Source organism: Vombatus ursinus, unplaced genomic scaffold (genome assembly GCF_900497805.2).
Source record: "Vombatus ursinus unplaced genomic scaffold, bare-nosed wombat genome assembly UNPS02005659.1, whole genome shotgun sequence".
NCBI lineage: Eukaryota > Metazoa > Chordata > Mammalia > Diprotodontia > Vombatidae > Vombatus > Vombatus ursinus.
In genome coordinates, this window is record NW_020945437.1 from 22,678,012 (window position 1) to 22,690,970 (window position 12,959).

The 12,959-nt window shown below is 45.5% G+C and overlaps 1 protein-coding gene across 8 annotated transcripts in view; it reads left to right on the top strand.

The window, feature by feature from the left end:
• ARRB1 (arrestin beta 1) overlaps positions 1–12,959 on the top strand; it is a 114,167-nt gene that overhangs the window by 33,618 nt on the left and 67,590 nt on the right. The window contains exon 1 of one of the 8 annotated variants that reach the window (XM_027848205.1): positions 4,735–4,785. The exons of the other annotated variants lie outside the window; for them this stretch is intronic. Coding sequence (XP_027704006.1) covers positions 4,769–4,785 — 17 coding nt within the window. The 5' untranslated portion in view covers positions 4,735–4,768. Of the gene's footprint in view, positions 1–4,734; positions 4,786–12,959 lie in introns of those variants that run through there. 8 annotated transcript variants of the gene reach the window in all.

Sequence of the window (12,959 nt, forward strand, 5' to 3'; positions counted from 1 at the left end):
TATCCCTGGAGGTGTTCAGAGGAGGGCTGAAGGACCATTTGTTGGAGCAGTTTGTGGCCTGTTGGATCCGTGCTCAGGGATGGGTAGGGCTAGAGGAGTCTCTCATTTGTTTCCTGAGGCTTCAGCCCTTTGTCAGACAGTGAAGGAAGTAGCAGGAATGGCCCTGCCTGCCCTCCACCCCCAGGGGAACTCACCGTGTGGTCCGGGAGACCAGACTCACCCACAGGAAACAATTACAGACCAATTATTGGCTAAACTGTGCGGCTTCAGGAGCTCCGAGGAGGGAGAACTCCATCTGTTGTGGGCTACGGTGGGCAGGACAGGCTCTGGGAAGGAGAGGAAGGTCACTTAGGTGTAGGGAACAGCCTGAGGTATCAGACTGGAAAAGGTGGGGATGAGGCCGGTTGGGAGTGGGGGTGGGTGTGGGTAAGGGCCAGAGAGTACTGGTATGACTCCTAATTCAATGGCTTGCAAAGCGCTTTACATATGTAATCCATTACTGAGAACACCCTGTGAGGTAGGTAAGTACAAATGTGATCATCCCTATTTTACAAATGAGAAAACTGAGACTCGGAGGAAGTGACTGGAATGCCCTCCCTTATTATCCTGCCTCATAGATTGCCTAGCTTCCTTCAAGGTTCACCTCCTCCAGGAAGCCTCCCCAGATTACCCCGGTGATTAGTGCTCTTCTTGCTCAGAAGATCTTGTATTTTCTGTTTAGTAAATAGAGGGTTGGGGCAGACAGTGATGGAGGAGATCATTCCATTCTTCAGGGACTCCTGCTGCCCCCTGTGGGACACCTACCCGTTTAGAGTTTCAGGTACTCTCTTGATTATTTCAAAAGCCAGAAGCTAAGTAGAAATTCCTGGTAAGTAACCTCTCAAAAGTTCACTGGGACAGGGGGCCAGTGGGGTATCCTATACTTTCCAGAGCATTGAGTTTATGACCTTGTTGTATCCTCCCAATAGACTCTAAGTTCCTTGAGGGCAGTGACTGCTTTTTATTTTTGGCTTTGTATTTCTAATATTCAGTGCAGAGCCTTGTACATCTTAGTCACTGAAGTAGATTGAGTTGATTCACCCTGACTTGTACTGCTAGTAGCCTCAACCTAGGACTTGTGACTGATCCTTTTCCAAGGGAGCCAAAGTAGGTATGTAAAGTAGGAATAGCTGCTTCAGATTGAGTAGAGGGGGCGTGTAAGAGAGTGATGGGAGATGAAGGTGAGATAGAGAGGGAGGTTGGAGTCTTGCTAGTCTAGAGAGGCTGGACAAAATGTTGAGGCACTGAGCACAGAGATAATAGCATCAGAGACTTTAAGCTGGGGGTGGGGGCACATCGAGGTGGTGCAGTGGATAGAGCACCAGTCCTGGAGTCAGGAGGACCTGAGTTCAAATCTGGCCTCAGACAGTTACTAGCTGTGTGACTGTGGGCAAGTCACTTAACCCCAGTTACCTCCCCCTCCCCCCAAAAATTCAACTAAGCAAGAAAAACAAAGACTTTAAGTAGGAAGTGGCTAGGTTTCTAGTAATCTAGTGGACATATCACCCAAGCAGCCATTTCATCAGGATGGCTAGGGATCTATTCATTTGACAGCTGAGAAAAGGATCCTGAATCCCAGACTCTGCTAGTAACTGGCATGGCTCCGTCCTTGATCTCGGTCTGGCCTGTGCCTAAAATTTCCATCCTACGTAGCAGCTGCCTCTTCCTGAGGTCATGGGGTGATGGTAGGATCTAGAGCGAAAGGGAGCATAGAACATAGAACATGATATGTCAAAGCTGGAAGTGACCTTACATAGAACATAGAATACAGTGTTACAGTTCGGAAGAACTTAAGAAACCATCTTGACCCACCCTTTTCCCCTCATTTTATAGATATGGGAATATAGGGAATACTTTTCCAAGTTAGAGAGTAGGGTTTTTTCTTTCCTTTGTAGTTGATGGTAATGCCTATGAGGACAAAAGTAATTCTAGGTGTCTCTGAAGAACTCTCTTTTGATGATTTCAGAAGTCAGAAGCGAGGTGGAGATTGATGGCAAGTAACCCCTCAAAAGCATGTTTCAGTGGGACAGGGGGCCGGTGGTGTATCCTATGCCCCACGTTACCTTGTTCCTTCCATGTCTACATCACTAATGGCCCTTCCTCCTTGTGGGGAGGGATGTGGTGTTATTGGAGGGTAGACTTTGGCAGAAAGTCTGGAATGTCATCCTTCCCTGGCCTCCACCCTAGAGCTGGATTGGACAGACCTTTGTAAGGTTAATGGGTACTTGGACTTCTTCCAGTCGGATTTGCTGCCAAAGAGGAAACCCTTAGCTCCCTCATTCCACCCACATCAGGGAGAGTCCATCCTTAGGCTTAAAGGCCATGTGAAGAAATAGATTATCCTGTGTTCCTATATATTCTAGCTTGTGTGTGTTTTATTGGGCAACTGGGTGGCACAGTGGATAGAGCACTGGCCCTGGAGTCGGGAGGACTTGAGTTCAAATCTGGCCTCAGATACTTACCCTTAGGCAAGTAACTTAACCCTGTTTGCCTCAGTTTCCTCATCTGTAAAATAAACTAGAGAAAGAAACGGCAAACCACTCCAGTATCTTTGCCAAGAAAACCTCAAAAGGGTTCATGAAGAGTCGGACACAATTGAAAAATGACTGGACGACAACAACATGTCTTATTAGACTATAAACCCTTCATGGGCATGGACATTGTTTTATAAACTTTATGTTCCGTAGCCTAGCATAGTACTGCATACTCAGCAGGCATAATAACAAATATTTGTTGAATTGAATTGATTTGGGTTGGGCCTGGGCCCATGGTAAACTTATCTGAAGGTGCCCCTCCTTCAGATCCCAGGCAGCAGCTTCATGAATTCTGCTAACAGCACTTAGGTTTCATTTTTCTCATAGACATATGGAAAATTATAACTGAAAGGAACCCTAAAACACAGAATGTAGAATGTCAGAACTCGAAGGGACCTTAAAATATATACTGTTAGTGCTAGAGGTTGCTTTAGAACAGAGGTGCCCAACTCACTGCCTGTAGAACTCCTGAGTGCAACCTGAACTAGATTACAGTGTAATTTAGAAACGTATATAGCAAAATAAATAAAAATAAAATGCAACATAAATAATGTTACTTTGTGGTTTTCTGAGTCAATCTGTTTGAGTTTGATGCCACTGCCTTAGAACATAGAATGTCAGAGTTGAAATGACTCTGAGCACATAGAATGTTGAATGTCAGAGGTAGAAAAGACCTTCAGTCAGTAGTCATTTATTAAGTGCCTGCAATATGACAGGCACTGTGCTAAATGCTGGGGATACAAAGAAAGGCAAAAGACAATCTCAGTGCTTGAGGAGCTCAGTCTAATGTGGCAGACAACATACAAACAGTTCTGTACAAACAAGCTATGTACAGGCTACATCGGAAATAATCAGGAGAGGCACCAGAATTGAGAGGGCTCTGGAAGGGTTTCCTGTAGAAGGTGAGATATTTAGGTGGGACTTAAAGGAAGCCGGGGAAGCTGAGAGGGAGAGATGAGGAGGGCACGCATTCCAGGCATGGGGGAGCAACCAGGGAAAGTGAAGTGTCTTGTTTGTGGGACAGCAAGGAGGCCAATGTCATTATATCAAAGAGTGTGTTTGGGGTGGGGAGCAGAGCTTATGGTGTATGAAGACTGCACGTATGGGTTGGGGAGCCTAATTTATGAAAGGCTTTGAATACCAGAGGATTTTATATTTGATACTGGAGGTGACAGGGAGCCATAGAGCATAGAATGCGAGAGCTGGAGGGGACATTAGAACACAGCATGTCAGGCTTGCAGGGGGCCCTTAGGACATTGACTCTCCGGGCTGGAAGAAGCCTTCTTATAGGCACCTGTAATGAAATGCTGCAGTGAGAGGCACAGACAGTAAGGATGGTTGGAACTGGGGAGGAGGGAGAGATCCCTGTGGGCTGGGGTAGCCAGCTTCAGTTCAGAAGGACTGGAGGGTTCTTGAAGAGGCCTGGCGAGGACCGAGGAGAACTGGGGCAAAGGTTCAGTCCTTCATCGACCACTTCAGGCCGCCATTCCCGCCCCTGCAGCTCTGGCTGCTAATAAACATCATTCATCACTTCCCATTTGTCCTGAGCAGATGAACTGGCTTCCTGGGAGGAAGCTGGGACTTGGCTGGGGTTCTGCCCCAGCTGCCTTCCTAACATGGGGCTGGGCCTTCCTTGGTTTCCTCTTCTCATCTCCAATCCCCTTGTTATGTGGGGCTTCTTTTTAAATCCCTAAATGGGACCTAAGAGTCAGAGGGGAAGTTCCTGAAGGCCAGGCCTCCTCAGGGTGAAGGTTTCCTGAGGACTGTGTCTCCCCCTCAGAGTCGGGGCTCTTTGAGGGCAGGGCTGTGTGCCCCCTCAGATCACTGCCTCCCTTGGTTTGGGGGAAAGTGCCTTCCCCCTCAGACCAGGATTTCCCCAAGGTCAAGGGCCGTGTCATCTCCCCGTCTCTACCTTGTTTCTCTCTGTAGGCAGGGGAAGCAAAGGTTGAGATCCAGGGGTTTGGAGCAAGGAGGGGAGAGGGCAGGGGAAGGGGGTAAAACCACTCCAGATAGCTTTAGGCTGCCTTGTTCCTTGGATTATATTTTTGCTTATGTTGAATTTTTGGTTAAAAAAGGAGAAGCGAAAACAAGTTCCTTCCTGGGCTGATTTCCTGATCTCCTCCTCCTGCCTCCTTCCCCCTCAATTAGCAGATGCTTTGATAAAGAAACAGAGAGAAGAACTTGGAAGGTGGAGGATGGGAGCCCTGGGAGGGTGAGAGTGTTGGGGAATAAGAGGGTGGTGAGAATGAGAGGATTGGGAGGTGAAGGTATTGGGGGATGGGAGTCTTGGATGTGGGGATGGGAGGAGCAGCAAGGCTAGAAGCTGGCTTTCTCATCCAGTCTTGGCTATGCCATTTCCCCCAGATTCTCTGCTAACAGGATTTTCAATGGCTTAGGGTCTTGTGAATGGGGAAGGGCGGTGGTGTGAGTGTGGGTGCCCAAATATAGAGATCTCTGGGTCCCTCTGGGTTGTATCACCCTCAGGCACCTAAGGACTTCAGGAAGGCCAACTTACTCCTTGAACGAAAGTCAGGCTTATCTTACATGTGAGCAAAAGATACAATCTGAGGAAAGGAGCAGCCAACGGCCAAAAGGTCCTGTGCTTCCATGTCTAAACTGTTATTCTAAGACTATGGTTCTGTCATTCTAAACTCTTGATTCAGGGGTTCTGATTCTATGATTCCCTGTTTATAGGAGTCTAAATTGGGTGATTACTTGATCCCAGGATTCTCTGGTGCTGTGTTCTGAACTGGCTCTTTCTTCCACTCTGAAATTCCATAGTTCTTGGAACCCAAGGCCTGTGATACTAAGATGCTCTGGGTCTAGGATTGCAGTGATTCTAAAACTGAGGATTCAGAGATTTCCTAGGGGCTGTGATTCTCAAGTCTCTGATTCTCAACATGTTTTCTCTTTGAGGAGAGCCAGGACTGAATCTCTCTGGGTCCTTGACTGGCTGAACCTGGGAGGATCTGACAGGAGAAAGAAATGTGTGGAAGCTGTACCACCATCCGCAAAATTGATTAGAGGTCTGAGCCATTCTCCTCCCTAGGAGGTAATAATGGGGTTGAGCCGGTTCTGGCTTTCCATATCTAGAGGGCTAATTTGTGGGGGAGAGAAGGCTGGGAGAGGAGGAGAAATAGAGGAGTGGAGTGAGATGTTCGGATGACTTAGTCATTGTCTTTGGGGCTGAGAGAACATGAAGAGGATGTGTTTGAGGAAACATTTATTAAAGTCCAAGTGCAAGGTTTTGTGCTGGGAGATACAAAGATGAAAACAAGTCAGTCCCTGCCCTCCAAGGGGCTCAAACTCTAATCGGGGAGTAAGATTGTGGGCAGATAACTATGAAGTGTCTGAGCATGCTAAATAGCTTACACATAGTATACTTGCTGAATTGTTCTTGCATGAGGACCTAGGATGGCTAGGACAGGACATTTAAGGAGGGAAGGCTCAGCTGTTGTTGGCTGGGGGGATGGGGAAGGTGTTCCAGGGAAGATTATTGAGAAAGGTGGCATGTAAAAACTAGGCCTCTAACAAAGGGAAGGATGTCAGCAGGTGGAGAATGGGGCTAGGTGCTGGAGATTCAGTTCAATTCAATTTTTGGTGGTTGCTGTTCAGTCATTTTTGACTTTGTGACCCCAATTGGGGTTTTCCTATCAAAGTTATTGAGGTGGTTTGCCATTTTCTTCTCCAGCTCATTAAAGATGAGGAAACTGAGGCAAACAGAGTTAAGTGACTTGTTCAGGATTACATAACTAGGAAATGTCTGAGGCCAGATTTGAACTCGGGAAGATGAGCCTTCCCTGACTTCAGGTCAAGCACCCTATCCACTTCATCACCTAGCTGCCCCTTAGTACAATTTGGTACCTCTTATGGGCAAGGCAGTGTGCTAGGAATCAGGGATATGAAGATAAAGTGCACATTTCCTGCCTTCAAGGAGCTTATTTGGAAAGAGCCTTGGACCTGGGAGTCTAGACACCTCGGTTCTAGTCCCTGCTGGGACACTTCAGTTCTGGTTAAGTCAATCTTTCTTTCCAGGGTACTTATTTCTTTCCTGGGTGCTTGCTCAGAATAGGATGCTGTACTCTGCTGAGCTGGGCTAGAGAGGATGGAAAGAGGTTAATTAATTGATGTAGGGCATCAGTTCTCCAACTATTTGGTCTCAGGACCCCTTTATACTCTTGAAAATGATTGAGGACCTATATCCACTGATATTTATCACATTAGAGATTAAAATGGATAAAAATTTAAATTATGCATTAATTCATTTAAAATAACCGTAATGAACCCATTGCATGTTAACATAAATAACATATTTTTATGAAAATTAACTATATTTTCCAAAACAAAAAAATGTAGCAAGTGGTGTTGTTTTACGGATCATAGCAAATCTCTTTAATGTCTTATTTAATAGAAGACAATTGGATTTGCATATCTACTTCTGCATTCATTATTGTGATATGTGGTTTTTGTTGTAAATGAATAAAACTGAGTGAACACAGATATGTAGTTGGAAGAAGGTAGAGTATTTTATAGAGTGCCACAGCTGGAGTCAGGAAGACTCATCTTCCTGAGTTCAAATCTGCCCTTAGATACTTCCTAGCTGTGTGACCCTGACCAAGTCACTTAACCCTGTTTGCCTCAGTTTCCTCATCTGTAAAATGAGCTAGAGAAGTAAATGGCAAACCACTCCAGTGTCTTTGCCAAGAAAATCCCAAATGGGGTAACAGAGTTGGATACAACTGAAAATGACTGAACAACAACAGCTACTAACATTTATATAGTGCTTTAAGGATTCCAAATCATTTACAAATTTTAGCTCATTGTATTCTCACAATGACCCTGGGAGTTAGGTGCTATTATTACCCCTTTTTACAGATAGGAAAACAGAGGCAGACAGAGATTAAGCAATTTGTCCAAGGTTGAATTTCTGAGTATTATTATGAAAATAGTTTTGGTCTCCGAGATCCCCAGGGTCATACTTTGAGAATCATTGGTATAGTGGAAATAACCCTGCATTTGGAGTCAGATGATTTGGATTCCAATCTTTCTTCTCCTGCTTACCACCTGGGTGACCTTGAGTCACTCACTTAACCTCTGGGACTCAAGTTTCTTCATCTGTAAAATAAAAACAAACCCAACTAGAAGGAGAGGTCCATTCCCATTATAGATCGATAATCCATTCCCTGGCTCAGGGGATAAGACAAAGCAAATATACTTGGGATAGGCACTGGACCTGTGATTTATTGCTGTACCAATTCAGATTGACAAATTCTCTGCCACTTAGAGTCTTAGAGACTTGCTTCAAGCCCTGAGAGATGAAAGTGACTTATCCACTGTCACCCAGCCAGTGTGGGTCAGAGGCAGGATTCTAACCTGGGTCTTCCTGAGTTTGAGGGTGGCCCTGTATTCACTCTTCCACTCCCATAATTCTGAAGATGAGAGTTAGAGAGTTAGAATGGACTTGAGGCTAAGGGTTTATGTGTGGGGAGGATGGCGTGAGTGAGGATGGCTCCAAAGAGAAGGCTTCAAATGAGATAATTTATGTAAAGCACTTTGGAAGCCAGGAGACACAATATAAATGTTTGCTATTATTCTTATTCCTGGAGGCAATGGATAGGAAAGTGCTTCATAAGCTCTAAAGTGTGGGATGTTAATGCTGATGTGAGCTTTTATAGCTGTGCGAAGTTATTTGATGCTTGGTTTCATTATTTCAACTGTGCCCTCACACCACTCTTTGGGAGGCAAGAAGAAAATAAGCTCTGGGAAGTAATGAGGTCCCCATCATCGGAGGCATTGAAGCAGACATAAAAAATATTTTTCTTCCCAAAGGAAGCCAAGGAAGCTAAGAGAGGGAGATGAGGAGGGAGGATGTTCCAGGCTTGGGAGCAGCTATGGAAAATGCTTAGTCAGGAGATGGAGTGTTGAGTGTAGGAGGAACAGTAAAAAGGCCAGTGTCATTGGATTGTAGAGTAAGGGCGGTGGTGAGGAGTAAAGGCTAAGAAGTTTAAGAAGGGGCTGGGTTATGAAGGGCTTTCAAAAAGCTAAACAGAAGATTTAATATTTGATCCTGGAGGTAATAGGGAACCACTGGAGTTGATTGAATTTGGTGGGGTGGGGAAGGGAGTGATGCGGTTAGACCTGGATTTTGGAAGATCCATTTGACGGTAGAGTGGAGGATGGCCTGGAGTAGGGAGAAACTTGAGGCAGAGAGACCAACCAGCAGGCTATTTATTGCAATCACCCAGGCATATGGTGATGAGGACCCGAAGGAGGGAGGTGACAGTGTCAGAGGAGAGAAGGGGTGTATTTGAGAGAGATTACAAAGGTAGAAATGATAGGACTTAGCATCAGATGGGAAGGAGAACAGAAAGAGAGGATTGTATATGAAGCTATGAATCTATTACACATAGCTTTTCTTTTTAAGTATTCATAAATTCAGCCTGTAACTTTTAGAGCTGTTGTGCTTGTCTGATTCCTTCTGGTCTTCTTTTTAAGTTCACTTCTTGGCATTTAAAAATGCTTCAACCACCCTCTTTTTGCAGGGGTTGGGGGGAGGCGGAGGCAACCATACCACTAGCCTTCCTCTCTCTTTAACCCTCTTCCACTTAAGGAAAAAATACAACCCAGACCTTTGCAACAAATATAGAGGTGGCCATGTCTCAAGGATGTTGTTGAGGGGAATCTTATGCTGTTTAGGGTTGGACTGTATGTATAATCTGAGGTGCCTCCAACTGTGTGATTTGGAGATAGAGGAAGGAATAAGATCACTTATTGAGTTAGTGACCCCCAGGCCAGGTTTCTCTATGAAACTGCCATCTCCCTGTCTTGTTTCCTGGAGGCTGGGCGGTAATCCTTGCTCAGTACCCTATGTCAATGGAAGAAATAGTTTTTAATTACGGTAGCAGGGACTTGCATTAGATGTCCCTCACAAGACATCTTCAATGCAAGGTTGGAGACCCCTGCATCCTTGTTTACTCAGCAGTTATTTTAACAAAAAAGAAGAGAAATGATTTTATCTTTATGCCCAACTCGGGTCACCTCCTTCCCCCTCTCAAAGACCTTTGGAAGTTCCCCACAGCCAACAGGTTGAAGTCCAGAGTCCTCAGCTTGGAATTCAAGAACTCCACCCCCCCCCCATGGCCTCCCCTGTCTCATTCACACCAGTCCCTTCCACAAACCAGACCTTCCTCTGTACAAGCCTTGTGTTTTCCCACCTCTTTGCTTTTGATCACAATTTTCTCTCTGTTTGCAATGTCTTTCCTTTTCTCCCACTGACATTCTACCCATCCGTTGAAGCCCATATCAAATGCCACCTCCTTTGATAAGTCTTTCTGGAGCCCCTCAGTCTCCATGTTGGGGTTAACTGTGCCTGTTAGCTTCTTCACTGTTAGCTAAATGGAGGGCAGGATTGGTTCATCTAATAATAACAGAATAATTTATATTTCTATGCTAAACTATACTAAATTTTCTATACTAAAATATACTAAACTATATTTCTGTAGTTTATAAAGTACATTTATTCCTCACTAAAACCTTGGGAAGTAGGTCATACATACATACATACATACGTGTATATGTATATATAATTTCCATTTTTTTGAGGGAGGCATCCAAATCTGTGCAGGGGAGTCTTGGGTGTGGACAGTATCTCTGGCCCATGCTAGTCAGGAACTTGTAGTCCTAGAGTTACCTGATATTGAGAGATTAAGTGAGGTGCCCAAAGCCATCTGGCTGTTCCGGGCTAGAGGCCGGACTTCAGGCTCAGTCTTCCTGGCTCCAAAGTTAGCCTTCTTTTCATTGTGCCAGGCTGCTTCTCCCCAGGTCTGAGGGAGATGGGATCTGCCCAGGGTCACACTGGCGTTTGAAACCAGCCCTCCTGACTCAAATCCCCAGACTCTTGCTGCTACTTTGTATCTATCTCGGGTCTACTCTGTGCTTGGTTTGTTCTTAATGTTTGTTGAATGGATGGATGGATTAATGAGTGAGGGAAATTTTTGAGACACTGTCCTATAGCCAGGGATTTTAACAGTCTCCCTTTGGAGCCAGGGACATTGATTAGAGGCCATGAGGGGCCGGGGGAAGGGAGAGGTTGGGGGAACCAGAGGTTGGAGTTTCCTGAGGGAAGAAGCCATGTTTTCCTCTTATGCCACGGATCCCTGAGGACAAGGGCCTTATCTCCCCCTCAGACTAAGGGCTTTTTCTGTGGAGGGACTTACGTCTTTCCCCTTGAATTGGAAGCTCCCTGAGAACAGGGCTGTCTCTTTATCATATTGGGGGGGTCCCTGAGGGCTGGGATGTGTCTCCCTCAGACTTTCTGAAGAGGGGCCATATATGCCCCCTTGGATTAGAGCCCCTGAAGGCAGGGCTGTATTTCCCTCTCAGACTGTGAGGGTCCTGGAGGACAGGGCTATATCTCCACCTCAGACTTGGGGTTCCCTGAAGGCAGGGCTATGTCTCTGCCTTAGACTGAAAGTACTGGAGCTTCTCTCTGGGGTGGGTTCATACCTGCCTTCTGGATTAGGAACTACCTGAGTACAGGGCTATATCTGCCCTTCAGAATTGGGGCCTTATGAAAATAGAGCTATCTTCTTTCCTTGTCTTTGCAGCACAATTTTTTTTTTCCTACCCATAGACTCAGTGGTGCTGAGTCTGTATTATTGGCCATGACTGAACCCGTACTGGCAGACAGTGCTCCATACTGTTGCCAACTCAGCCCCACCGGCCCCAGTCTCTCCTCCCTACTGCCTCCTCCTTCCTGCCGTTCTTTGCTACCGTTCCCTTGGGGGACTTTGTTTTGGTTGGAAAGAGGAGGCTGAGGTGTTTCTGTGTCTGGCTCTCTTCTATTAGCCCTCCTCCCCCTCCCCTTCCCTTTTAAGATGTTTCCTCTTGCCACTCTGGCTCCTGTCCAGTCCAGTCTGCTCAGCCAGCTTCACAGCACACCTGTGGGATGGGGGTTTGCAGAACCCTTACTGTTTGCTAGCCTTGTGGTCCCCTCTTCTCCTTGTGAATCCTTCCACGACCTTGTGTTCCACTCCAAGGTCAAGAGGGCTTGTTGACTTCCATCTCCCATCCTTCAGGCCTCTCCAAGCTTCTAGAAGAGGGAAACCTGGGGCTCCAGCCCCACCCTGCCATCAACCTTGCCATTGACCTTGGGAAAGTAATCTCACCTCACTGAGCCCCATGCTCTTCCTCTGTAAAATTAGGGTGCTCTCTTAAGATTCCACTCTATTCTGATATTCCATGTTCCACGTTCTATGTTCTGAGGTTCCCTTCAGCTGACTTTTAAAGTATGGTTCTCTGATTATTGACTGAATTGAATTTCTTGATCATTAGAGGCTTTGTGTAGTAGCCCTGCACTGGGAACCAGGAGACCTAGGTTCGAGCTTCTCCATTTTAGACAGGTCCTTTTTCTTCTCTGGATCCCAGTTTTCTCTTCTGTAAAATAGGGATGGGGCTTATACTAGGTGATTGACAAGGTCACTTTGAACTGAAATGATCTAAGATTGTTAGTCTTTCTGAGCATAGATGTGCCCAGAGTCCATACCAGGAGGGACTGTCTGGGCATTAGCCCTAGGATGGTGTCCAATATATATCTAGTTCTGTATATATTACTGTGTGTGTCTGTGTGTGTCATATTAGGTATATAACATGTATCATATGTAAAATATATCTTATGTACACATGTATCTCACACATGTTATATACATAAAACATGTATATATGCCTCATATGTAGATGAGGCAGCTAGATGTGCAGTACAGTGGACAGAATGCTGTGCCTGCAGTTAGACTGAATTTAAAACTGGCCTTACACATTTACTAGTTGAGTGATCCTGGCCAAGTCACTTAACTGCCATCTGCCTCAGTTTCTACGTTTGTAATAATAATATCAGCCTCTCAGGAGTTATTGTGACAACCAAAAAGATATTTGCAAAGTGCTTTGTAAACCTTAAATTACTATAAAATGCTAACTGTTGTTATTATAGTCATACCTCTACTAATAAAAAAGTAGAGTAGAAAAAGCCTTGGGTTTGGAATCAGATCAGCTGTTACTACCTGTGTAACTTTGGGCATGTCACTTAACCTCACAGATCCTCAGTTTCTGCTTCTGTAAAGTGAGAGGATTGGACTAGATCTCTAATGGTCCTTCTGGCTCTGGCATTCTTTGTTCTAAGGTCCTTGTCAGCTCTGACATTCTGGGTTCTTTGTTCTAGGTCCCTTCTAGCTCTAACATTCAGGTTCTAAGGTTTTCCACCTGCAGATGCAATTATGCTGTAATGTGTTCCTGTATCACACCTTTGTTAGCAGAGGCAGAGGGATGGCTTTCAGGAGGATGATTCCCTTACACCAGCCAACATCTAGTTGGGGACCTTTCTCTCCTTGGTGA